This window comes from Trachypithecus francoisi, unplaced genomic scaffold (assembly GCF_009764315.1).
Source record: "Trachypithecus francoisi isolate TF-2019V2 unplaced genomic scaffold, Tfra_2.0 Lachesis_group4, whole genome shotgun sequence".
NCBI lineage: Eukaryota > Metazoa > Chordata > Mammalia > Primates > Cercopithecidae > Trachypithecus > Trachypithecus francoisi.
This window is the reverse complement of record NW_022681469.1, coordinates 17,916,251-17,943,050: the sequence shown is the minus strand read 5'-3', so window position 1 is coordinate 17,943,050 and position 26,800 is coordinate 17,916,251. Positions and strand designations below refer to the sequence as shown.

General features: G+C 41.2%; 1 protein-coding gene across 5 annotated transcripts in view; it reads right to left on the bottom strand.

Annotated features, from left to right (window-relative positions):
* Window positions 1-22,270, bottom strand: part of BRAF (B-Raf proto-oncogene, serine/threonine kinase) — a 197,250-nt gene extending 174,980 nt beyond the window's left edge. For all 5 annotated transcript variants that reach the window (XR_004432742.1, XM_033192268.1, XM_033192265.1 and 2 more), the window contains exon 1: window positions 21,919-22,270. Coding sequence is in view for 4 of the 5 variants with exons in the window: in XM_033192268.1 (XP_033048159.1) it covers window positions 21,919-22,044 (126 nt within the window). In the remaining variant the exon portion in view is untranslated. The remainder of the gene's footprint in view (window positions 1-21,918) is intronic.
* Window positions 22,271-26,800: the final 4,530 nt, after the last annotated feature.

Sequence of the window (26,800 nt, the reverse complement as noted above, 5' to 3'; positions counted from 1 at the left end):
TAGATGGTGTCTTGCTCTCTCAGATTGGAGTGCAATGGCACGATCTCGGCTCACTGCAACCTCTGCCTCCTGGGTTCAAGCGATTCTTCTGTCTCAGCCTCCCAAGTAGCTGGGACTACAGGCGTGCACCACCATGCCCAGCTAATTTTTGTATTTTTAGTAGAGACGGGGTTTAACCATGTTGGCCAGGCTGGTCTTAAACTCCAGACCTCGTGATCCGCCCACCTAGGCCTCCCAAAGTGCTGGGATTACAGGTATGAGCCACTGCGCCCGATCAGATTATTTCAAAGTATTAACAGTTGCTCGATTTCTAACATATGAGGCTTTAAAAATTACCCTGATAGAGATCTTTAATGAAAATGCATTATGGACAGAAAAAAATGCCTTTTTGGTTTCAATCCTTTGAAATTTGTTGAAACGTGTTTTACAACACATTACTCAGTCAATTTTCCCCCCCCAAATCCTACATGCTTGAAAATAATGTGTAGCCTGCCACTGCTGGGTAGAATGGGTTCTACACACCCACTGGGTTAAACTTGTTCATTGCGTTATACAAGTATTCTATATCCTAACTAACCTGTTTGCTTCTTATATCAGTTACTTAGAGAGCTATTTAAAAATACCCCATTCACAAGACTGTGAATTTGTCTATTTCTTGTAGTTTTGTTAACTTTTGCTATAAATATTCTAAGGCTATATTTCAGGTTATACTATATTACTAAGGCTATTAAATCTTTACAGTGAATCGGTCGTTTTATCATTTGAAGTGACACTTCTGCCAATAATGTTTTCTGCCTTACTGTCCACCTTTGATATTAACTGTACCATACTGTCTCTTAGAATATGCAGGGCATGTCTTATTGCAATAATTACTTTTGATCTTTATTCTTAGGTTTCAAATATATTTCTTATAAACACCATATAATTGCATTTTTTTGGAAATGCAGTGTAACAATCTTTGGCTTTTAACTGAATAATTTAATCCATTTTGTATTTAATGTTGCCAGTGATATGTTTAGATTTAAATCTACACATCTTACTTTGTGCTATTTGTCCTACTGGTTCTTTCTTTTCTTCACTTCCTCGGGATTAATTTTTATTAATCATTTGTTCTCTTCTGTTGGTTTAGAAGGTAAAAGTCTGGTTTCTACATTTTTAGACGATAAACTAGAAATTAAAACATATAATTTACCAAGGGCAAGTCAATTAATACTTTCTACTTTTCTCTCTGACAATACAAAGGTCTTAGAACACTGCCTTCACTTGTCTCATATATTTTATTATTTTGAGACAGGGTCTCACTCTGTCGCCCAGGCTGGTGTGCAGTGGCATGACCAAGGATCACTGCAGCCTCAACTTCCTGGGCTCAAGCGATCTTCTCACCTCAGTCACCTGAGCAGCTGGGGCTACGGGCATGCACCACCAAATCCAGCTAATTTTTATATTATTTGTAGAGATGGGATTTCACTATGTTGCCCAGGCTGGTCTCAAACTCCTGGGCTCAAGCAATCTGCCCGCCTCAGCCTCTCAAAGTACCATGCCCAGCTTCTTGTCACGTATTTTAATTAAGGTCTTACTAGTACTTTATACAGCCAATGTTTCTTTCAGTACATCCACATATTTGCCACTCTCTTTGCTCTTCATTCGATTTTGTACCTCAGACTTTTATCTGGAATCCTTCACCTTAAGTATTAATGTATACTTCGTAACTTCCTTTAGAAAGAGCTGCTGGTTTGTCCAACTAAGTATTTTACCCTCATTCTTGAGGGATAATTTTTTGCTAATTATAGAATTCTAGACTGGGAGTTATTTTGAGAATACATATGATTTTCTGTTGACAAGTCAACCATCAGTCCATAGTTGCTTCTTTGAAAAACATCTTTTTTTCTCTCTGGCTACTTTTAAGACTTTTCTCCTTGTATCTGGGTATATGCAGTTTTCCTATGATTTGTCTGGGTGTAGATTTCTATTTATATTGCTAGAAATTCATTAAGCTTCTTAATCAACTGGTTTCTCATTGGATCTACAAAATTTTCAGCCAGAAATGTCTTTTGAAATATTACTTCTGTACCATTCTCTTTCTCCTCTCTTTCCAGAGCTCTGATTAAAGAAATTAGATCGCACTCTGTCTTCCATGTCTCTTTACCTTTCTTCAATATTTTCTGTCTTTTTTATTCTGTGCCACATTCTAAACAGTTTCTTCTGCCTTGTCTTCCAGGTAATGAACTCTTTCTTTAGCTAGGTATAACCTGTTAAACCTTCCTCTTAGGTATATTTGGTAAAGTGTTCACTTCTGGAATTTCTATTTGGTTTTTTGCAAATCTATTAAGTTGGATTTTTTACCCCCCCCCTTTTTTTTCTTGAGACAGAGTCTTGCACTGTCACCCAGGCTGGAGTGCAGTGGCGCGATCTCAGCTCATTACAAGCTCCACCTCCCATGTTCGCGCCATTCTCCTGCCTCAGTCTCCCCAGTAGCTGGGACTACAGGTACCTGCCACCACGCCCGGCTAATTTTTTGTACTTTTAGTAGAGACGGGGTGTCCCCGTGTTAGCCAGGATGGTCTTGATCTCTTGACCTTGTGATCCGTCTGCCTTGGCCTCCCAAAGTGCTGGGATTACAGGCGTAAGCCACTGTGCCCGGCCTTTTTTTTCCCTTTTTTTGAGACAGTTTCTCATACTGTTGCCTAGGCTGGAGTGCAGTGTGGCACAATCATAGGTCACTGCAGTCTCAAACTCCTGGGCTCAAGCTGGTCCCAAATTCCTGGCCTCAAGGGACCCTCCCACCTCAGTCTCCCAAAGTACTGAGACTACAGGCATGAACCAAAGTCACTTCTTTTTTTTTTGAGACAGAGTTTCACTCTTGTAGCCCAGGCTGGAGTGCAATGATGCCATCTCAGCTCACTGCAACCTCTGCCTCCCAGGTTCAAGTGATTCTCCTGCCTCAGCCTCCTGAGCAGCTGGAATTACAGGCGTGCGTCACCACACATCATTAATTTTTGTATTTTTAGTAGAGATGAGGTTTCACCATGTTGGCCAGGCTGGTCTTGAACTCCTGACCTCAGGTAATCCTCCTGCCTTGGCCTCCCAAAGTGCTGGGATTACAGGCGTGAGCCACCACACCCGGCCCTAAGTCACTTTATAAGAGTCTTTTGTTCTTCAAGTTTGTCTCCAATTCTTTAAATTTAACAGTGATTGTTTTAAATCCATCTGATATTTGCAACATGTGAAGATTTTATAGATCTATTTCTGCTCTCTTTTTATTCACAGTGCCAACTGGATGCATGCTTGGTTATTATTTTTCCTCTTTAAAAACTTACTTTTAGGTATATGTACATAAACCTACACAAATTTTAATTACACTGCTGAAAGAATTCTACACATATATTACATATTATATATCTCTCAGGTAATTTTGCTTGCTAATTTTTTTATTTTTACTATGTTTGATTACTTGCGACAATGTACTGTTCACTGTCCTTGAAAAATTACTGGTAGCAATTCCCTGGAATGAAGGGCCTTTCTCCACAGATGATTTGCCTTTCCATCTGCCAGGCCATGGAAGTAATACTAGTCTGAAACCAGTAACCATGATAAATGGCTGGAGGGTCATTTATCATGGAGGGTCCCTGGACCACCCAGACACAGCAAATCTGTAAGGCAAATCACTGTGAAGACTAAAACTGTGGTCACAACTTGAAAGGTTTATTTTTCTTAACTTCCTTTTCCTCTTCCTGCTCCATTCAACCTCTCCTGCAATCACCTGGATATGGGAGTGTGTAGACAGTTTAGTTGTTTCATCCTTAACCCAACGATAGAGTCATTGGGGTCCCATCTAAAACTGAGGTTATTCTTTTTGACTGTCACTTCAGATGAACTCTAGGCCTTGATTTCTGTTGTCTTCACCCCAATGGTCCACCAAAACCAAAGCCCAACTTGTACAGATTCGCAATTGCCCTTAGGGCAAAAGCTACTTAACCCACTTATTTATTTGGATTATTGTTTATTCCTAGAATTTGGCCTGGCAGCTCCCCACTATCTTTTCAGCTCTGTAATTGCTCTAAGTTTTTTTTCTTTCTTTTTTTTAATACTGTTTCCAAGAATTTTAGTTGTTTTCATCGAAAGGATTCATCTGAATAACCCAGTCCTCCAATACTGAAAACAGAAATCAATTTCTCCTTTTTACAACAACTATTTTGTACATTCTCCATACTATCCTTAAATGTAATTCAGAGGCTGGGCACAGTGGTTCACGCCTGTAATCCCAGCACTTCGGGAGTCCGCGGCGGGCAGATCACCTAAGGTCGGGAGTTCGAGACAAGCCTGACCAACATAGAAAACCCCCGTCTCTACTAAAAATACAAAATTAGCTGGGCACAGTGCTGCATGCCTGTAATCCCAGCTGCTTGGGAGGTTGAGGCAGGAGAATCGCTTGAACCTGGGAGGCGGAGGTTTTGGTGAGCCAAGATCATGCCATTGTACTTCACCCTGGGCAACAAGAGCAAAACTCTGTCTCATAAACAAAAAATAAATAAATAAATAAATACATATAATTCAGAGATAATCTACCTTAGTGCAATTTTATAATATTTAGGCAATTACTATAATAAATAACATATTGAGGGTTGTTTATACATATATATAATAAGCACTGTGACTGTGGCAGTTACAACTGCAGACTGAAGAGTATTTGGGTCACCAATACTACACAAGTGACACTGCCATCAATTACGTGATTTTCTCTTTTTTTTTTTTTGAGACGGAGTCTCGCTCTGTCACCCAGGCTGGAGTGCAGTGGCCAGATCTCAGCTCACTGCAAGCTCCGCCTCCCAGGTTCACGCCATTCTCCTGCCTCAGCCTCCCGAGTAGCTGGGACTACAGGCGCGCCACCTCGCTCGGCTAGCTTTTTGTATTTTTAGTAGAGACGGGGTTTCACCGTGTTAGCTAGAGATGGTCTCGATCTCCTGACCTCGTGATCCGCCCGTCTCGGCCTCCCAAAGTGCTGGGATTACAGGCTTGAGCCACTGCGCCCGGCCAATTACGTGATTTTCTAAAGCAGTGGAGTACCCCCGATAAAGTTCTGAACAAAAACTTGAACATTCCTCCAATATTGTGGTAACTGAATTTCTGAAAATCTTAATGTATAATAAAGGTGCCTCAGTTACAGTGAACTGAGATGGTGCCACTGCACTCCAGCCTGGGCAACAAGAGCGAAACTCCATCTCAAAACAACAACAACAAAGTGCCTCATACATAAAATGGAGTTACCGTCTATGCTCAGATCAATATGATCATTTTTTTTTTTTTAAACCTACATCATCAAAGTCCAGCAAGTCGTTCTGGGTCATGTGGTGATGTGGAACAATTCTTTTTTTTTTTTTTTTTGAGACGGAGTCTCGCTCTGCCGCCCAGGCTGGAGTGAGTGCAGTGGCCGGATCTCAGCTCACTGCAAGCTCCGCCTCCTGGGTTTAAGCCATTCTCCTGCCTCAGCCTCCCGAGTAGCTGGGACTACAGGCGCCCGCCACGTCGCCCGGCTAGTTTTTTCTATTTTTTAGTAGAGACGGGGTTTCACCGTGTTAGCCAGGATGGTCTCGGTCTCGATCTCCTGACCTCGTGATCCGCCCGTCTCGGCCTCCCAAAGTGCTGGGATTACAGGCTTGAGCCACCGCGCCCGGCCGGAACAATTCTTAAACATGCAAACTGTCCTGAACACATTGTGGGATGGCTGACTTCCCTGATCCTTTCTCATTAAATGCTAATAGTGTCCTCTTCCTCCATCTTTGTAACAACCAAAATACCTCCAAGGATTTCATCCCACTGCATACAATATAAAGTGCACTTTTTTGTCAGTCTATCATCTTTTTCTACAATCCAGTCCCATCTAATTTCATCAAATTTTATTTCATACAATTGGCTCAACTATAAACAGCTCATTTGTTTCTTAATCAAAACTAATATATGTATTTCCAACTCCAATTCTTTGCAAATTCTATTCCCACTGCCTATTACATCCTTTTGTCTTCCTTCTACCTACCTAAATTAAACCTTAATTTCCATCAAGACCTCACTCGCCCAAAACAACATCCCATGTCTTCTTGATCTGTCATCCAATTTGGTGCTTAATCATGTGCTGCCACATGCATGATTTGTCTCTTCAATTAACAGTGTTATTGTTTAGAAGGCTTTTTTCCCATCCAAATGAAATCCCAAGCACAATTCCAATATATTAATTTATGAAGTAGAACTGCTTTGGTTGAAACAGAAATTGCCCACCTACCCCCACAAACCAGAGCCTGGCCACTTGAGTTTCTTCCTTACCATGCCCAGTTCTCAGATCAGTCCTTGAGGTAATCTTGTAACACCCAATTTTTCAGTCCTAAAGGGGAAAAAAATAACTTTTTTTTTGAGAGGGTCTCATTCTGTCACTCGGGCAGGAGTGCAGTGGTGCGATCATAGCTCACTGCAGCCGTGAACTGTGCTCAAGCAATCCTCCCACCCTCAGTCTCCCAAGTAGCTGGGACTACATGTGGATGCCACCACACTCAGCTAATTTTTTGTAAAGACAGGGGCTCGCTATGTTGCCCAGGCTGATCTCAAACTCCTGGCTTCAAGCAATTCTCCCGCCTCAGCCTCCCAAATTGCTGGGATTACAGACGCCAGCCACCACATCCAACCAAAATGCTAACTTCACAGGACTGAAGAACTCAGTGCTGTGTAAATCAACATAATCTTGAAAACAAAATGAAAAGCTATGGTTAAAGACAGAAATCTAGAGAAGAAAACTGCCATATTCCAGGTGAGTTATAACTATGCAGGCTAAGAGTACTGAAAAAGAATTTGGTCATTTAAGTAGTAGACAGTACTACTGTTAAGCAATGAGAAAATAAGTATGAATCCCACACACTCTTGACTTTGAAGGGGTCTGGAACTGCACTGATCAAAGTAGTCACTAGCCATGAGACTAGTTAATTTTAAATTAATTAAAATGAAATAAAATTTAGTTCCTCAGTCCTACTATGCAAATTTTAAGTGCACAGTAGCCACATAGATATGGCTACTGTCTACCATTTTAACACGACACTGAACATTTCCATCATCACAGAAAGTATGATTGAACAGTCCAGGTCTAGAGGAAAAACATACTTATCAACAACAACAAAAAAAACACAACACAATACAGTGAGCAAAACAAGGTAAACCCTGGGCTTCTACAAAAGCACAAAGCAGAGGCATCAACTAGGGCTTGGAAAGAGGTTAAGAAAAAGTTCCTACAATAAACGGTAGGTGAGCTAAGTCTGGAAGGTTTGGAGAGTGGGAAGGGGGAGGAAATCTGTATTTCAGGTGGTAGGAAAAACATGAGCAAAGACAAGTCAAATTTGGAGAGTGAAAGAAAGTAATGACGAGATTATGTTATTCTACATAGAAAAACCAGTAAGTATTCGATACTTAGTATCTTTAAAAAGAAAATGTTTTTAAAAGAAAAGTAGTTACCAGACCGCTCCAAATTTAGCTTACATTCATGGCAGGATAGTTGCAGGTACTTAATGAAGGAGTAGTAATTAATATTCTATTTCCCAGTGATTCCATGTTTGAGTCCAAATGAAAATGACTCACATTGAGCGTTTAAACTGCCTGGGCAAGTTACATTTAACTCTGATCTGAAGATCAGTACCAGAAGGTTAGGAGACCCATAATGCTGTCTAGACAACTCATAAAATAACTTAATATTGCCATTAGCCTGTAGTCCTGGCTACTCGGGAAGCTGAGGTGAGAAAATCACTTGAGCCCAGGAGTTGGAGGCTGCAGTGAGCTATGATTGGGCCACTGCACTCCAGCCTGGGTAGCAGAGTAAGACCCCCGTCTCTTAAAAGAAAAAAAATTGCCCATTAATTTTACTATTTGTTTCCAGTTCATTTATGCGCCCATACTTCTGCGGAGCTACTTTCACATATCCCCAATCCTCATTCTCGACTGATAACCTCAAGTCTTACCTCACTGAAAAAACCCAAAGCAACTGGAAGAGAATGTGTATAGACTCCACCAATCACATCAACCTTCCTAGCAGCATTTGTAGCCACATACTCTGCTTTATTGCCTATTATCATAAAGTATAGACGCTCCTATAGAAAGCCAATCCTTCCTATTTATACACTAAATCCCTTTCCCTCTTGCCTCTTCTAAGACAGTGCTTCAGCAATTCTTCTCTCCCTCCTGAAATGTTTTACTCTCTAATGGCTTATTCCTATCATCATATGCCCTTATTTTTCTTATCATTAAAAATTTATTGACTCCACTCTCCTCACTAGCTCTGGCCCCATTTCTCTGTTCCTCTTTACAGGATAATTCCTCACCATCTTTACTTCCACTCCTCCTCTCTTAAAATCACTTCAATCAAAACATCTCCTTCAATATTTCACCTCAATGCTCTACTCTTATCTAAATCCCAGGACCTCCACTTTGTTAACTCCAATGATAAATTCTTAGCTTTCACCTTACTTGACGTAGCAGTAGCATTTTATACAACTAACCACTCTCTATTAATAAACTTTCTTCATTTTATTTCCTCCCTCACTGGTTGCTCCCTCTCAGGTTCTTCCTCTTTTTCCCAGCTTTGGATCTTTTCTTTTTCCTATCCACATTCATTCCCTTGATGAGCACACATTAGCTTCACAGCTTTAAGTACCATCTAAATGCCCAAATTTAAGGCTGGCTAATAATGGTTATAACACCCAAAAGGTAAAAAGATTCAAACACGACAAAGTGTATTTCTTAGTTATCTAACAGTACTAGGTGGCTGAACAGGTTAACAGGGTGGTCCTTATTTACATGGTCATTCAGGAACCTAGGCTCATTTTTTGGACACATGGCTTCCAGCACACTTCAGTAATCATCTCAGTTCCAGATGCCAGCCTGACACAAGGAGAAAACAGGATGATGTTTGCACGGGCCAGACCTAGTACTAGCACACATCACTTGTGCCCATATTCCATGAGCTCGCATTCCACTCAATCACATGACCACACCTAACGCAAGGGAAAATCGTGTCTAGATGTGTATCTAAAGAAGAAAATGAGACATGCATTACTGTGAAGAGTCTCTGCCACAAAGCCTCACTCCCAAACTCCTGACTCATCTATCCAACTACTTACTCAATATCTTCAACAGTTAATAGATATCTCAAACTTAGAATGCCCAAAACTTAATTCCTGATCTGCACCCTTCCCATCCCCCTTCACACCATTTTCTTGCATATCTCACATCCAATCTATCAACAAATCCTGTTGAATCTACTTTCTCTTTTTTTTTCTTTTTTTGAGAAGGAGTCTTGCTCTGTCATCCATGCTGGAGTACAGTGGCACAATCTCAGCTCACTGCAACCTCTGTCTCCCAGGTTCAAGTGATTCTACTGCCTCAGCCTCCCGAGTAGCTGGAATTACAGGTGCCTGCCACCACACCCGGCTAATTTTTGTATTTTTAGTAGAGACAAGGTTTCACCAGGTTGGCCAGGTTGGTCTCGAACTCCTCACTTCGGGTAATCTGCCCACCTTGGCTCCCAAAGTGCTGGGATTACAGGCGTGAGCCACTGCGCCCGGACGAATCTACTTTCAAAACATCCAAAATCTGACTACTTCTCATTATTTCTGCTCTCACCAATACGGCCTAGATAACCGAAAGAGATCCTTCCCTGATCTCCTCGTTTCTACCTTGCCCCAGCAACTTTGGCCTCCTGCTATTTCTTAAACAGGCAAGGCACACTCCTGACACAGAACCTTTGAACTAATTGGTTTATCTGAAATACCTCCTCCTCCTTTCTCAAATGCCCCCTTCTCAGGTGAGGCCTACCCTGACCTCCCTATTTAAATTGATACCTACACCCATCACAGCCCTAACCTGTTTAACTTTCATTGCTCCATAGTACTTATTACCTTTGAACATACTGTATAATTTCCTTTCTGTACGTCTAAGCTTTCTCAGTCCCATCCCCCAATATACACACACACACCCCTCCACTGGACAGTAGCTACATAAGGGTAGAGACCTTTGTTTTGTTTTCAAGTGTACTACCAAGCACCTAGATCACTACTTGGCATATAGTAGGCAGTCAAATATTTACTGAATACATGAATACCTGTTGTCCTATAAAATGACTCAATACAAAAGTCACCAATGTAGTTTTGCATGAATGACAAAACAAATGTTAATCACAGCTTTTTTTTTTTTTTTTTTTTTTTTTTGAGACAGAGTTTCGCTCTGTCACCAGGATGGAGTGCAGTGGCGTGATCTTGGCTCACTGCAACCTCCGACTCCCTGGTTCAAGTGAATCTCCTGCCTCAGCCTCCAGAGTAGCTGGGACTACAGGCATGCACCACCACGACCAGATAATTTTTTGTATTTTTAGTAGAGACAGGGTTTCACCATGTTGGCCAGGATGGTCTCTGTCTCCTGACCTCATGATCCACCCGCCTCGGCCTCCCAAAGTGCTGGGATTACAGGCATGAGCCACTGTGCACAGCCAACCACAGCTTTAAAATACCAAAACACAAGTCATAATTACCAGTTTTCCTATAAATGGAACGGTCTTTCTACTGTTATTAAGAAAGTTTACAGCCAGGCGCGGTGGCTCAAGCCTGTAATCCCAGCACTTTGGGAGGCCAAGGCGGGTGGATCACGAGGTCAGGAGATTGAGACCATCCTGGCTAACACGGTGAAACCCCGTCTCTACTAAAAAAAAATATAAAAAAACCAGCTGGGCGAGGTGGCAAGCGCCTGTAGTCCCAGCTACTTGGGAGGCTGAGGCAGGAGAATGGCGTAAACCCGGGAGGCAGAGCTTGCAGTGAGCCGAGATCCGGCCACCGCACTCCAGCCTGGGGGACAGAGCGAGACTCCGTCTCAAAAAAAAAAAAAAAGAAAGTTTACCTCTTTCCCATGAATTGCTTACTCAACACATGAATCAATACAATTAAGTAATGTTTTAAAGTAACATTAATAGAATGTAGTTAACACTGAAACAGTTCTAGGACAATCATCAGTCCGACATTAAGAACTGCCAAAAATGTCAACTACAGCCCTGTGCTAAGCATATTATTGTACATTCTAAGAAAAAGAACAAAGACTTCTGAAAGGAAATTTTTATATATATAGTATTTATCTTTTGTCTTAAAAATCAACAAAAAACACTACTATAATTTTGTGAAGGCTTTTACATATTCATCATTTCACTTTATTTTCATATCACTCCTATGATCTACTTAACACATGTGGCCTACCAGAAGTTCAGTGCACACCACAAGGAGGGGGAGGAGGATCAAGAGATGCCAGTGAACGGCAAGCATTCAACTGAGTTCTCATGTATAATGAAACTTACTTGCGATGTGTGACTTACTGTTAGTATGAGAAGGCATGTGCAGGAAGAATATCAGTGGAATAGAATCGATGTTAGAGGCAATCTTGTAGAAACTAAAGGAAGATGAACATTTTCTGTGGCTCTAGAATAGGAATAGAAAGACTACTCTGAATCATAATCTCTTCCCTATTTGATGTTCTCTGACACTATTCCCATGGAAGTACATATTAATGTGTGTAAAACAAAAAATGTTTTGAGTTATTTATGAGTAATTATCAATAGCACTTTATCTTTTTACAGTAAAAAAAAGTTATGAAAGCAATAACTACTTGCTAGTCACAGAAAGGATGGGAAATTTTCATGATGGGAATTAAGCCACCTTCATAAAACATTACCAGAAATTAGGCTAACAAGAGCTCTATAAAAATAATCAGCCAGGCACGGTGGCTCACACCTGTAATCCCAGCACTTTGGGAGGCCGAGGTGGACAAACCACGAGGTCAGGAGATCGAGACCATCCTGGCTAACACGGTGAAATCCCGTCTCTACCAAAAATACAAAAAATTAGCCAGACAGTAGCATGCGCCTGTAGTGCCAGCTACTCGGGAGGCTGAGGCAGGAGAATCGCTTGAACCCAGGGTGGGGCGGAGGTTGCAGTGCGCTGAGATCACGCCACTGCACTCCAGCATGGACGACAGAGTGAGACTCTATCTCAAAAGAAAAAAAAAAAAATACCTACTTAGGATTTAATTAAAATTTTACAGCTGACACTAATAATCCTCTTTAATATTAAAAGCACATCTATAAGCCCAAACAGAAATTTATTTTGCAAAATAAATGGTACAAGGTACAAAATACAGTTTAAAAATATCAAGTCAACTGAGAAACAACCCCAAGCAGTACGTTAAACTGTTTAAAATACTCCAAAGTAAGTGACTAATTCAAAGTATCCTAACATTTTATTTTAATTAAGCAGTTCTAAAACCATAAAGTAAAAATTTTCTGGTGTTATTAACTTAAAGGTTATATATTTAGTGCAAGAAAATATATTTTAAAAAGTATTCCCCAATTTAAACATAATTAAAGGTTTTTTTGTTTTTTGTTTTTGAGACGGAGTTTCGCTAGCTCTTGCAGCCCAGGGTGGAGTGTAATGGTGCAATCTCGGCTCACTGTAACCTCTACCTCCCAGGCTCAAGCGATTCTCCTGCCTCAGCCTCCCACGCAGCTGGGATTACAGACATGTGCCACCATGCCCAGCTAATTTTTTGCATTTTTAGTAGAGATGGGGGTTTCTCCATGTTGGTCAGGTTGGTCTTGAACTCCCGACCTCAGGTGATCCGCCCGTACTGGCCTCCCAAAGTGTGGGATTACAGGCGTGAGCCACCGTGCCCGGCCTACTTAAAGTATCTTTTAAAGACATCTGCACTTTTTTACTTTTTAAAAACACATTAATTTTGGAACAATAGTTAAAAACAGTCTGCCAAGACATTGTATTACTCTCCCTGGAAGTGCAGTTTAAAATCGGCAAGGTGAGGCTGGGTGTGGTGACTCATGCCTGTAATCCCAGCCCTTTGGGAAGCTGGGCCAGAAGGATCGCTTGAGCCCAGGAGTTCAAGCCCAGCCTGAGCAACACAGCATCTCTTTCAAAAAAAAAAAAAACCCAAGGATTTTTTTTAAAAACTCGGGCCAGGCGCGGTGGCTCAAGCCTGTAATCCCAGCACTTTGGGAGGCTGAGACGGGCGGATCACGAGGTCAGGAGATCGAGACCATCCTGGCGAACACGGTGAAACCCCGTCTCTACTAAAAAATACAAAAAAACTAGCCGGGCTAGGTGTCGGGTGCCTGTAGTCCCAGCTACTCGGGAGGCTGAGGCAGGAGAATGGCGTAAACCTGGGAGGCGGAGCTTGCAGTGAGCTGAGATCCGGCCACTGCACTCCAGCCTGGGCGACAGAGCGAGACTCTGTCTCAAAAAAAAAAAAAAAAAAAAACTCTGCAGGGTGACCCAACCAAACTGGAATGATACTCCTTGTCACATGATCAAAAGCTTGGTCAGTTTCTACCTTCCCAATTGTCACCTGACCCTCTACTGGTCAGGTATTCCACACTTCTTCTCTAGAAACATGTGTTTCCTGATACTTTGTTTTTAAATTATTAAATGAAAATCATGATGAGAAACATCATTTTACACTGTAGGGACATTCCCTGGGCTAACCAGTAAACAACTATCATCAGTGCAATTTAAAGCAAAGTAAAGGGGCCCTATGGGCCCCACTGAAAAAGGTAGAAATATGACCAACTACTCCATATGCCTTTCCTTAGCAGAAACATAATGATTTAATGATGCCTCCAAGATTAATAAAGATACTAATTCTGAAACATCACAGAACATGACATAGGTTTCAAATGAAAGAACTCTTCTAAATAAGATGGAGAATAACACATTGTAAACTAGTATCTTTCACGGCTTAATTGACACTTCCGGTGACTTTTTTTGGTGAATAAACATCTTAACATATTCACTTTCCCCTATAAACATTTTGATTACATCTCATAATTTTGCAACATGGTAAAAAGGACATGATTGACTTTTCTGTGCAACCTACTAGAATATCTCCTTTATTTCTTATAAGGAAATTGATTTTGGTTGCAACTTTTACCTGCCACTTTTCATGAACCTCACCATCACATAATTCAAGATAAAAATATATTAACTATATACTGACGTCTTAAGTATTTTGGGATAGAAGACACCTTTGAAAATCTGATTAAAATTTTGGGTCTTCTCCTTCCAAAAGTATGATAATGCAAGAAATTAAAAAGTCAAAGTTCTAAAAATCTTCTCAACTGGACCTACCTAATTTTAACTATAAAGCTATGGTAATTAAGGTGGTAGGGTATTAGCCTAAGAAAAGACATACAGATCAATAAAACAGTAGAATCCAAAACTCACAAGCATAAGCAATTGATTTCAATAAAAGTGCCAAGATAATTCAAAAGAAAAAGGTTAGTCTTTCTGATAAATGTGAAACAATTGGACATCCATATGTAAAATAATGAATGAACCTTAACCACTGCTTCACAACTGCTGGAGTGCAATGGTGCAATCTCGGCTCACTACAACCTCCCTCTCATGGGTTCAAGTGATTCTCCTGCCTCAGCCTCCCGAGTAGCTGGGATTGCAGGTGCCCACCACCATGCTTGGCTAATTTTTATGTTTTTAGTAGAGAGGGAGTTTCACCATGTTGGCCAGGCCAGTCTTGAACTCCTGACCCCAGGTGATCTGCCCTCCTCGGCCTCCCAAAGTGCTGAGATTACAGGCTTGAGCCATTGTGCCCCAAACCACTGATGTGACTTTTATATGACTCCATGTATATGACTTTCTGAAAAGGGCACAACTAGAGATCAGACCAGTGTTTGCCAGGGGCTGAGGGTAGAAGATGAAATTGAGTGCAAAGAAGAACTAGGAGCTGGGCTTGGTGCATGTCTGTAGTCCTAGCTACTTGGGAGGCTGAGTATGGAAGATTGCTTGAGCCCAGAGTTCAAGTCCAGCCTGGGCAATACAATGAAACTCCACCACTCTTTCTCTCTCAAATAAAAAAATTTTGTGTAGCAATTACGAACTTTCTGTAGACCTCTTACCTACACCTTACTTTCAGAACTTCAAATATAATATATGTAGTCTCCCTTAGACCAGGAGTCAGAACAGTTCAGCCCATGAACTGGCCCACTATCTGCTTTTGTATAGCTCACAAGCTGAGAAAAATTTCTACATGTTTAAGTGGTTGAAAAAAAATCAAAAGAAGATTTTCATGACACATGAAAATGATATAAAATTTCAGTGTCCTGAAAATGACTACTGGAACCCAGTCAAACTCATTTGTTTAAATATTGTCTATTAGCTACTTCTGAGCTACAACAGCATTGTTGAGGAATTGTGAGAGGGACTGTATGTCCCACAATCCCTAAAATATTTGCCATCTGACCCTTAAGATTGCTGACCTCTGCCTTAGATACAAGTTGTTGAAATTTTCTACACAGATGATACCTGAGAAGATTTATGCCAGTACAAACCTCTCTTCCATACATAGTAGCTCTAAAATTTTTACAGCCATAAAACCCTTTTTTCAAGGAAACGAACATGTAAAGCAGATAAATGAAGAACTTCAATAGTTATGGTATAGAGCAGCATTCCCCAACCTTTTTGGGACCAGTGACCAGTTTCATGAAAGACAATTTTTCCATGGATGGGGGCACAGGGGGTTTCAGGATGAAATTGTTCTACCTCAGATTAGGCATTAGATTCTCATAAGGAGCACACAACCTAGATCCCTCACATGCACAGTTTGATAGGGTTCACGCTCCTGCCGCTGATCTGACAGGAGGTGTAATGCTCACTTGCCTGCCACTTACCTCCTGCTGTGTAGTCAGGTTCCTAACAGGTCACGGACTGGAAGGTACAAGGCTGTGGCCCAGGGGTTGGGGACCCCTGGTATAGAGGCACTAAACAGAGCCCTGGGGTAACCTCTGAAGAAGGTCCTTGAAACCCCAAAATGGTGTTTTTTAAACTGCCTGTTGCAGCCAATTTGGTTATCAATTTAATAAGCTGATTTTATGACTGACACAAAAAAAGAAGAGAACATTATAGAAAATCAGATCACCTCATATCTAGTAAGGCTTTATTCACTAATTCTTTCACCAAATATTTTAGTACCTATGTGCCAGGTACTATTATAGATGAAGATGTAAAAAGTACAAAACAGACAAAAACAGTTTCACATATGTATTAGTGCAATTTAAAATTTTTATTCTCGCTGGGCGCAGCGGCTCACGTCTGTAATCCCAGCACTTTGGGAGGCCGAGGCGGGCGGATCACGAGGTCAGGAGATCAAGACCATCCTGGCTAACATGGTGAAACCCCGCCACTACTAAAAATACAAAAAATTAGCCGGGCATGGTGGCAGGCGCCTGTAGTCCAAGCTAGGCAGGAGAATGGCATGAACCCGGGAGGCAGAGCTTGCAGTGAGCTGAGATAGCGCCACTGCACTGCAACCTGGGTGACAAAGCAAGACTCCGTCTCAAAAAAAAAAAAAAGAAAAAAAATTCTTTACAGAGATAGAATGCTTTTGAAAATTTCTCATAGAGCTCTGGTGTAATTTGAAAACCACCATCCCATAGTACATTTGTCCCAAAAGGGCTGTCAGAAACTGCAGCTACATTACAAGAATGAAAACGATGTTTTATTTGATGTTACAGAGCTTCCAGAAGATATAAAGTTAACTGAGTTCACAGCAATTTTTATATTCTGTATCAATTTTTATATTCTATATCACCAGGGCCCAGAAAAAGTAGTACTGGGCATCAAATTCCCTCTATATGTATAGTCTTGACATGGGAAGGAATAAGAATAATAGCTTTTTTTTGTTTTTTTTTTTTTTGTTTTTTTTTAAGCCCAAGAGAAAACATGGACACAAAAGTAATCTCAAAAGGTAGAGGGGAAAAAAAACAATTGCTTAATGTTCAGGTGGAGACTGTATTAAAGAGTTTCTTCTGATTACCATGCTAATTAATTAAGTATGTTAGTGATTTGGGTCAGAAAAATTGAAATTGAAAAATAAAAACATGGCAATAAAAACAAAAAATTTAAGAAAGAAATGGAACAAATGAGGCTATATTTTTCTTCTTATACTAACATGAAGTTATCTATAACCCTATGATTTTAAAAAGCACTACTTAACACCTTAAAAACAGAAAAGCTCCCAAATAGGCCCACCTATTTTGAATTCGGAAGTTCTACAACCAAGCTTTTGTTGTTGTTGTTGTTGTTGTTGAGGCAGGGTCTTACTCTGTTGCCAGGCTAGAGTGCAGTGGCACGATCATGGCTCACTGCAGCCTTGAACTTCGGGGCTCAAGTGATCCTCCCATCTCAGCTTCCCAAGTAGCTGGGACTACAGGTGTGAGCCACCACACTCAGCCCTACTGCCACATCTGACTTTACAGAATAATCAATGTACATTAAAATAGACAAAAAGAATGAGTAAAGGACTTAAAATAATTTAACTTCTGATGAAGAGAAAATCTAGTAAGAGCTACTGACAAAAAAAGGCTTATCTTAAGGACAATATGAGGCAGAAATGTAAAGATTAGACCATGCTGGATTTCATAAAACAAGGGGAGTATGACACAGAATGTTCACTAGGTATTCAGCTAAACTAACAATATCAAAGTGTCAAAGAAACAAAACACACTTCTGCAGTTCTGAAAGAGAAAACAATTTCATAATTGGGAGAAAAAGGGAAAAGGAAGAACACAAAAGTAGTAATCGCATTCTCTGACAAGGTGGGCATCAGGTCTTAGAAAATGCCAAAAAACAAAGGAACCTATTCCCTCCCTCTCTTCCCCATCACTCATGGAACATAGGTTTCCAGGTGCTATATCCAGATCCACCTTCTATTCATTATAATCAAGAAAGTAAGGGATAGAAAAACAAGAAAAGTCAGACTGTTCCAGCCTGTTAACCTAATGTAATTTTTCTGGCCTATTATCCAAATACATGTACAATTAAATCAAGTTTGCACTCACTCACATTTACTACATTCAAGGATTCAAGCACCCAGTCCAACATTCCTTTCTTAGCTGTTTACTGACAATTGATTCCTTTAATGGCCAACATACAAAATGACATTGACAGATAATATTCTAAACAGAAAAAGGAGTGGATGCCTAAAGAAGGCAGTTCAGTAAATAATGAGAGAGAAAAGAATATAGAAAGGGAACACTTGAAATACGAAAGACAAACAACTATTTTATGATTTTTGCCAAAAGGGCACCTGTGAATGTATCTGGATAAGTATTAACAGCAATAGCCAAAACTGCACAACACCTACATTAATGAGAATATCACTTTTCAGGGTTATGATGCAATCCAACCTGGTGTGGTTCACAAAGATGTATTTTTAATGCAGTGGACCTCATTATAAAGGAGATTCCATCCCAGAATATTCCCTAGTCAATACATTATGATAATTAAACAGTTTAAGATTGATGATCAGAGATCTTGAAAATAGAACGTAATAAAATTATAACTGTAATGCAATTGTAAGAAGCTCCCTTCTACAGAAATAGCACAAGAAAAATAGTTAATAAATATCACTCTGGTATCACACTTACAAAAAAGTATTTATTACACCATACGGTTATTTTATACCATATACTATATCATACCATATGGCCATAGAAAAAAACATCAGGTAATTATAAATGGTCAGATGTAAATGTTTAATGCCAAAAGTATAAGTACATTCATTTGATAAATATTTAATAAGCACCTGTCATTTACCAGAATATTCTATTTTGAGCACCTACAAAGTATTAATACTACAAATACAGGACATGAAATTTGTTCATTCCCCAACATATTTTAAAGACTAAAATCTACATCCTATGTTCAAGATGTTTGATAGCAGTAAAAAATTAAAAACAACCTAACACCCCAAAAAGATGATCGGTTAAATAAATCACAGTGTATCTAATAATACACAGAAAGTTTTGCTTTAAGTTTTTTAAAAATACAAAACTACATAGTGTTATACAAGCATTAAAAAAGAACAGATGGAATACACCAAAATGTCTATAGTAATAATATCTTAGTGGCAAAATTACTGATGATTTTTTACTTTTTGTACTTATATTTTTCTAATTTTTGACAATGAACTTGCTTTCCCTTTGAAATTAGACCTTTTATTTAGCTGAAATTTTCCCCTAGGAAATTTTTATATAAAAAAAAAAACCTACATTTTACTATTAGGTAAAATAAATCTTCAGAATAAAATGTGTCATTACACACAAGCAAACCTTTTCATTCTCTCCATGTAATTTATAGTAAGAGATGCCTTTAAGTGTATATAAGAGACTTCAAATAAAAGACCACAGCACATTTCAGTTTCCACTGAATATCAACTTCAAATTTAAAATTATTTCTTGGAGGAATTTATCTTATCATCTGTAATACTGATATCTACATTCAAGACATACATTTTTTAATCATATGTCACCCTCCCAGCCAAATACATTTATTATCAGTTCAGAAGAAAACGTAGAAGAAAAACTACTGTTCACCACTAAACATTAAAACCTGGGTAGAGGGGACGGTGGGAAACAATTGTCTTTCAATCAAATAAAATTAAAGTATCCTTATAGTTTCAGAAGATGTAAGTGTGCTTTCCAATTACTGGCAACTTATACTTAAATTCAGCTAGCCTAGAGGTTCTCAAGGTTGGTACATGGGAACTGCTCAAGACGTGCCAAATACAGAAATCCATTGCCGTCGCTCTCACTTATTAAATCAGACTCTTCAGGGGGTACCGTTGCAAACAATCTGGCCCTTTCAAATAAAATAGAAGGGTAGACATTTTACTTCACAAAAGCCTTCTTTACAGAATTGCAAACTGTTCTAATAACTCTGCAACAAAGTTCCCAATATAAACAATTTTATAATCAGAGAATTACAATTTCATAACCCCTACCCATTACTTTACTCAATGTTCCACTCTGTAGTAGCCTTCAAACAAGATACAATTCAACAAAACTACACATCTATTACAGAGTAAAATAAAGCCCAGAGGCACCTGTGCCTGGTTAAGACAAAGGCATATCCGATTCCTGGAGAAAACAGACAGCAGATGTGACCCCTAGTATTTATCCATTAAAAACAATGTATCCTAAAAATAAATTTCCATGTCAACGGAAACAAAGATGTTTATAAATAAGAAGGAACGTGGAGGTGTGGAGAAGAAAAGAGGAAGCTTCAGAAAGTTAAGTACCAAAAGCCAGGAAACAAGGCAAAATGAATGCTAACTGGAGACGAAGGAAACAGAATAAACTAGGAAATTGAAGTAGAGAAAAGCTTTCTCCTTAGAAACGAAGAAGCTGGGGGAAAGGAACAGATATGAGAAGAAACCGATCTAAGCAAAAATAAAAACTGAAAAGTGGAATGATTGTAAGAAACTTAAAAATGAGACATTTTAGAACAGATCAAATGATGATACAGAATACATTTTGAGCATGTAGATAAAGATGATATAAAAGAGTAGAAAACAAACATTATCATAAACAAGCTGATGCTGAATAAAGGAAGCATACTGGATGAATTTCCAAAGATGATGCAAAGAAAAAAAAAAAAAAAAGAATTGCAGAGAGAAGAAGGGGACGTTAGAAGAATTGAGAAATTAGATGTCAATAGTAGGTAGAAAAGAGAACTTTGAGCAAAGTTAACAGAGTAAGTCACATTACCTAATCAATAACTGTAAACACAATTACTATACCATAGCTTATTCGTAAAGCATAATAAAGTGCATTATTTTATGTAATAAAATACCGAATATTTGTAATAAATTTTATGTAACAAAAAGCAAAACGTAAATAATTTGACACAGTGCTAAGAGGCTGACTAATGCAAAAACAGGCTAAGAGAAGCAAGGACTGGAGAGTAAAAAGTAAAAGGAAAAAAATAGGACAAAAAGGAGGACAACACTAAGAAATCAATCAGAACTATAAAAATGGGTAGGAATAAAGAGGTGTGAATGCACAATGGAAGACTAGCCAAAAAGTGCCAATAGTGAGTGCAAGGGCGAAAAGAGCCAAGTGAAACCTGATGGAATCTTGACAGCTTCTGGTCTCAGAAAATAAGTAGCTCCAAAGTGTCCAGGAGGATTTGTGAAGATAACAATAGACAACAATGTTAGGGAGTGGTGAGATGAAGTATAGAGCCTCAAGAGGACCAGGGTAAGAGAAGTGCAAAAATGCTCTTAAGTGGGAAGTGGGGTTAGAAGACACGCAGGTCCGACAACTCGAAAATGAGCGGGCAGTAGATGGGAATAGAATGGGGGTTACCACTCAGCGACAGAGCACGACAAACATTAGGAATAGAGGACCAGACACCAGAAAAGGCATAGGAAACTGCGATTCAGGATTGAAAAAGTAAAGACAATCAAAATCATTTGCTGGGTAACACAGGTGAAGAGAAACCCCCCAAATAGAAAAGTGAAAAAGGGCAGCGGCCTGAGAAAGGGGGGCAGTCCGGGAGAGGAGAGAGAGGAAATGATGAGCCCCATCACCCCCACGACCATGTAAGAATTGCACGCGACAGTAACTCGGGTTATGGTCCCAGCCCCAGCTACTAACCCATATCCTCCACCTCGAGGCCGCCGCCGCCCCCACCCCCCAAATAACGAAAACATCGACGAGATGCAGAGCTCGATACTTCAGCCAGTCGTGACCTTCTCGGACCAACCCTGAGTTTCGCCCCCTATTGATAACCTCCCGCTCAACTACCGCTGCCCCAATCCCCACATCTGGGGTGGGGGCCAGGGAAACCCCCTGGCCCATTGTGTGTGTTTACGTAGGAAGGCGCTGCATGACGGAGAGGGACGCGGGGGCGATGCCCACCTCCCAGCTCGCGGAGCCGGCCCGAGAAGGTGGCTGAGGGCACCAAGCCCCCACCGCTGCCTCTTTCCAAAATAAACACCAGCCAGCCGCCGAGCCCGGAGTCGGGAGGGCGGCAGGGTGGCGCCGGCACTCACCTCCTCCGGAACGGCAGGGTCCGCAGCCGAAGAGGCCGCGGCGCCGGCCTCGGGCTCCATGTCCCCGTTGAACAGAGCCTGGCCCGGCTCCGCGCCGCCACCACCGCCACCGCTCAGCGCCGCCATCTTATAACCGAAAGCCGGGGCCCGAGCGGCCGCTGCCGGGCGGGGAGGGGGAAGGGAGGCGGAGAGCTGGGGGAGGCGGAGGCGGAGGCGCGGGGGGCGCGGGGAGGAGCGGCCCGGTCAGCGCCGCAGGCGGAGGGCGCCTGGGCCACCTCAGGTACCGGCCCGCGGCCCCGGGCGCAGCCGAGCCTGAGGGGATTGGGGGAAGGACGCTAGGCTGGGGTGCGGGGGGGGGGGAGCGGGGGAAGGGGGCGGAGACGACGAGAAGTCGCCGCGGCAACGGCGTCACCCGCGTGTCACGGTCGTGACGTCACCCCGGTGCGTGACGTAAGCTGTGGAGCGCCCTCGCGGCGTCGTCAGAGGAGGGTTCTTTGCCCACTAACCACCCGCGCTCTCACACTTTGCCTCCGCTCCGCCGTTTCCATGGCTCCGATTTCCTACTTTCCTTTCGTCTCGTCCGTCCTCAGCCTGTTCTGTAATGTGGGATTTACTAGAAGAGCAGGGCTGGTGTTCGAGGAGAAGTTGAAATCCTAGAGGGAGAAAGGCGGGGAAGCCAATACTATTTGCTATTTCCACTGCAATGAACGTCTCTGTGTCGTAAAAATAAGGACTTCAACCCCAAGGTTGAAACAGCCAAGCAGAATTTGATGGAAATATATTTAGGAACAGCTAAATTAGCAGTGCGAGGCTTGTTTTCTTTTCATTGAAGAATTCAGCTAGTTAAAATGAGTCTAAATGGAAGTCTAAAAGCTTTTTCTTCATTGTTGAGGAATAAAATGTTTCGTGTATTTTTCGTTTTCCAGATTCATTCATTTAACAAATATCAATTGAGCACTTTCCGTGCCATAGGGCCTGTACAAGGCACATAGCATTCTAGACAACTGAAGCATCAAAACTAATTTTTATTTTGAAGAGAATCACTCAAATTATTTTATGTACTTTGTGCCTTTCATGAACGGAATATTCCAAGCATTCTCTGCAAAATACGCATGAAAACAATTCGGAGAGAAGAGGTCAATTATCTTTGAGAAGCCCAATTACAGAATGAAATTAAATTCATTATTAAAAATACATGTATCTAATAAGAATAAATAATTGGAAAAGAAAAGTTTAAGGAAGAGAGAAATGGGAACGAGAAACAATTACTGTGGGCTCCCAATGGCCTGGAGTGAATCACCAAAGTAACCTACACATGAAGTCATGAAAAGCTAGGTGGATTCTGCCTTTTAGTACTTCCCATCACGGGGAAAGTCACCAACGACCTCCTTACTGTATTTTGGATGATTCAAGAAATAGAAAGGTGTCCTACTGACTTCTGAAACAGGGTATCTTCATATTGATTAGGGTCACCATAAAAAGCCTGGGAGCTGATGCTTACTCTCAGGTGAAGGATGGTGTGTGAGGCTGCTTGATGAATCGGAATACTAACATTCTTCTGCACTGAAAAAATACAACCTATAAGATGAACATTGTAGGCTGGGCGCAGTGGCTCACGCCTGTAATGCCAACACTTTGGGAGTCCAACGTGGGTGCATCACCTGAGGCCGGGAGTTTGAGACCAGCCTGGCCAACATGGTGGAACCTCATCTCTATTAAAAGTACAAAAAATTAGCCTATTGTGGTGGTCCGCACTTGTAATCCCAGCTATTCAGGAGCCTGAGGCAGGAGAATCACTTGAACCTGGGAGGCAGAGGTTGCAGGGAGCTGAGATTGCACCACTGAACTCCAGCCTGGGCAACAGAGCCAGACTCTCTCCAAAAAAAAAAAAAACATGAACATGATATGCTTTGTTAACTTCATTGTACATTTTCCTCCAAGTAGGAAAGTTTCCATGAGGAAATAAATTTAAATCAAAAAGTGGCTTGGCAAATGTAGAGTAAATGATCATAAGGGATGATGTAATCAAGCTAAACTAATCTGAAGCACCCTTTACTATAAGGACATACTTAGAAGCAGACTGAAATAGCCAGTCATGACACCTTTTCCCTTTCATCTCCCTTTCCTCAGAAACACAACTGGCAAGAGTTTTTTTAAATTCTCTATCTTATTTCATTTTTTAAAAATTAACTGCTAAAAATGTTATTATAACACTTCCTTATAACATTAAAAGTCTTAAGGGTTTTTTTTCCTCTCATTGGTTCCATTTTGAATTCTAGTCTTATTTGTCAGCATCAATCTGTAGTTCAGATTTTCCATGACTATTTCTCCATAGAATGACTGATCTCATCCATTTAATATTGATTCTTCTTAGCGTTCTACTCATTCGACATTTTCTGACCTTGTCTTAAAATTCTGGATATATCCTATTTTACTTCCTTAGGCCATTCTAAAGTCCTACAGTGTCCAGGTGGGAAACAAGAGAGAAAGGATAAGCTTTGGAGTCCAAAGATCAGGATTTTAGTGTCAGCACTCCACACCTTAGCTATATAGTTGCAAAGCAGGTAAGCTTAAATCCCTGTTATTTTGTTTTTTAATCTATAAAATGAAGGTTATAATAATGCTAGTCCAACCTGCCTAACTGTATCATTGTGAGGATCAAACATTATACTTTTGCCCTCTGAAAAATATAAAATTACCCTCTCAGTCAGAATTCAGACAAGGCATAGCAAAGATGGCTTATCTCTGCTCCTTGATATCTGGGGCTTCATCTGGGAAGACTCAATGCCTGGGAGTGTCTCAATGGTGGAAGACTGAAATCCTTTGGGGGCATATTTTCTGACATGGCTGGTGGTTGAAGCTGGGACCTCAGGTAGGGCAGTCAGCCAGAATACCTAAACCTACTCTTCATGCTGCCTGAGTTTCCTCCTAGCATGGCTGCCTCAGAGTAGTCAAGACTTCTTACGAAGCAGCTCAGGGCTTCAGATGCTAGTGTTTCAGTAAACAAGGTTAAAGCTGAATTGCATTTTATGATCTAGCCTCCAAAGCCACACAGCATGACTTCTCCTGCATCCTTGTATATTATGAGCAAGTCACTAAGTCGGGCTGAAATTCGAGGAGAGGGGATATATTAGAGCCCACTTCTCAATGAAGTGTCAAATAATTTACATCCATGTTTTAAAACCGCCACAGGTCGTGTTTAGAATAATAAACTGGCTACTCTGTAGCCGCACACACACCTTCTTCCAAAGGGTTCTACACCAGTCAACTTTCTCTCCTCTTTATTACTAGTAATCACCAAGATACATCTCAGTATTTGGCTGTGTCCCCACCCAAATCTCATCTTGAATTCCCATGTGTTGTGGGAGGGACCCGGGGGGAGCTGATTGAATTAAGGGAGTAGGTCTTCCCTGCGCTGTTCTCATGATAGTGAATGAGTCTCACAAGATCTGATGGTTTTAAAAATGGGACTTTCCCTGCACAAACTCTCTCTTTGCCTGCTACCATCCATGTAATACTTTGACTTGCTCCTCCTTGCCTTCTGCCATGATTGTGCAGCTTCCCCAGCCACAGCCATGTGGAACTATAAGTCCAACTAAACCTCTTTTGTAAATTGCCCAGTCTGGGGCATGTCTTTATCAGCATGAAAATGGACTAGTACAGTATGCTAATGAACAAGCCCTTACCTTCTTTTTTTTTTTTTTTTTTTTTGAGGCGGAGTCTCGCTCTGTCGCCCGGACTGGAGTGCAGTGGCCAGATCTCAGCTCACTCCAAGCTCCGCCTCCCGGGTTTCCGCCATTCTCCTGCCTCAGCCTCCCGAGTAGCTGGGACTACAGGCGCCCGCCACCTCGCCCGGCTAGTTTTTGTATTTTTAGTAGAGACGGGGTTTCACCGTATTAGCCAGGATGGTCTCGATCTCCTGACCTCGTGATCCGCCCGTCTCGGCCTCCCAAAGTGCTGGGATTACAGGCTTGAGCCACCGCGCCCGGCCGCCCTTACCTTCTTTTTTCAGCTTCTGAGGCCTCCACTGCATGCAAAAATAGATACAAGTCCTTTGCCATTGGACACAGCCTGTCTTCTGAGCACCTCCCCCAAACCCCCAGTGCTACCATAGGCAGTGTTGATGTGCTGAAACCCTCTACACAAAACAGTGTTCCTGCAGCCCATAGCCCATAATGGGCTAAACCAGTGTGTGTTCTGAGCCAAAACCGAACACCTCCCTTTTGTGTTGTAGTGTGCCATATGGGCATCAAAGCAGCATTATCTTACATTCTAAAGTCTTAGAGACATTTTAATCAACATAGCTCTTTTAGGTTTTATTCAAAATCCCCTTTTGCCCTAAGGCATTCATGTATTCACAGGAAGTTGGAAAACAAATCTAGGTGAGAGGCACTGCTCAGAGCATTGCTTCAGCTGATGACTGAGACACTGTTCAGAGCTTTACTGCCAGGTCTGACCCTTTCTTCCCCGGATGCAAGTTTATTTCCTACCAGCATTTCTATCTTGAATCCTGCATTCTATTATAATAGATACTGGAGAGTCCCACCAGCCAGCCAGGCCTGCCCAGCCAGGTCTGATCCCACACTGATATAATCAACTACTGGAAAACAAGCAAGCAGCCTCTAGGAAGCTTCTGCAGTGCCAACCAGATTCAATGATGTATAACTGATCATAGTTCAATATTTTCTTTATGAATCAAGGTCATTATTATGAATAACAACACTTCCTGTATTGTTTAATGGAGGTCTGCTTCCAGAAGCTATTTAGGTGTGAACAGAATATAGAATTATAGAGTTGATTCAGCGCAACTCTCCCACTGAGAAATGCTCAGAAACCCCTGTGTGGAATTCCAGACTCTGTCTAAATACTTTAATGATGGGGA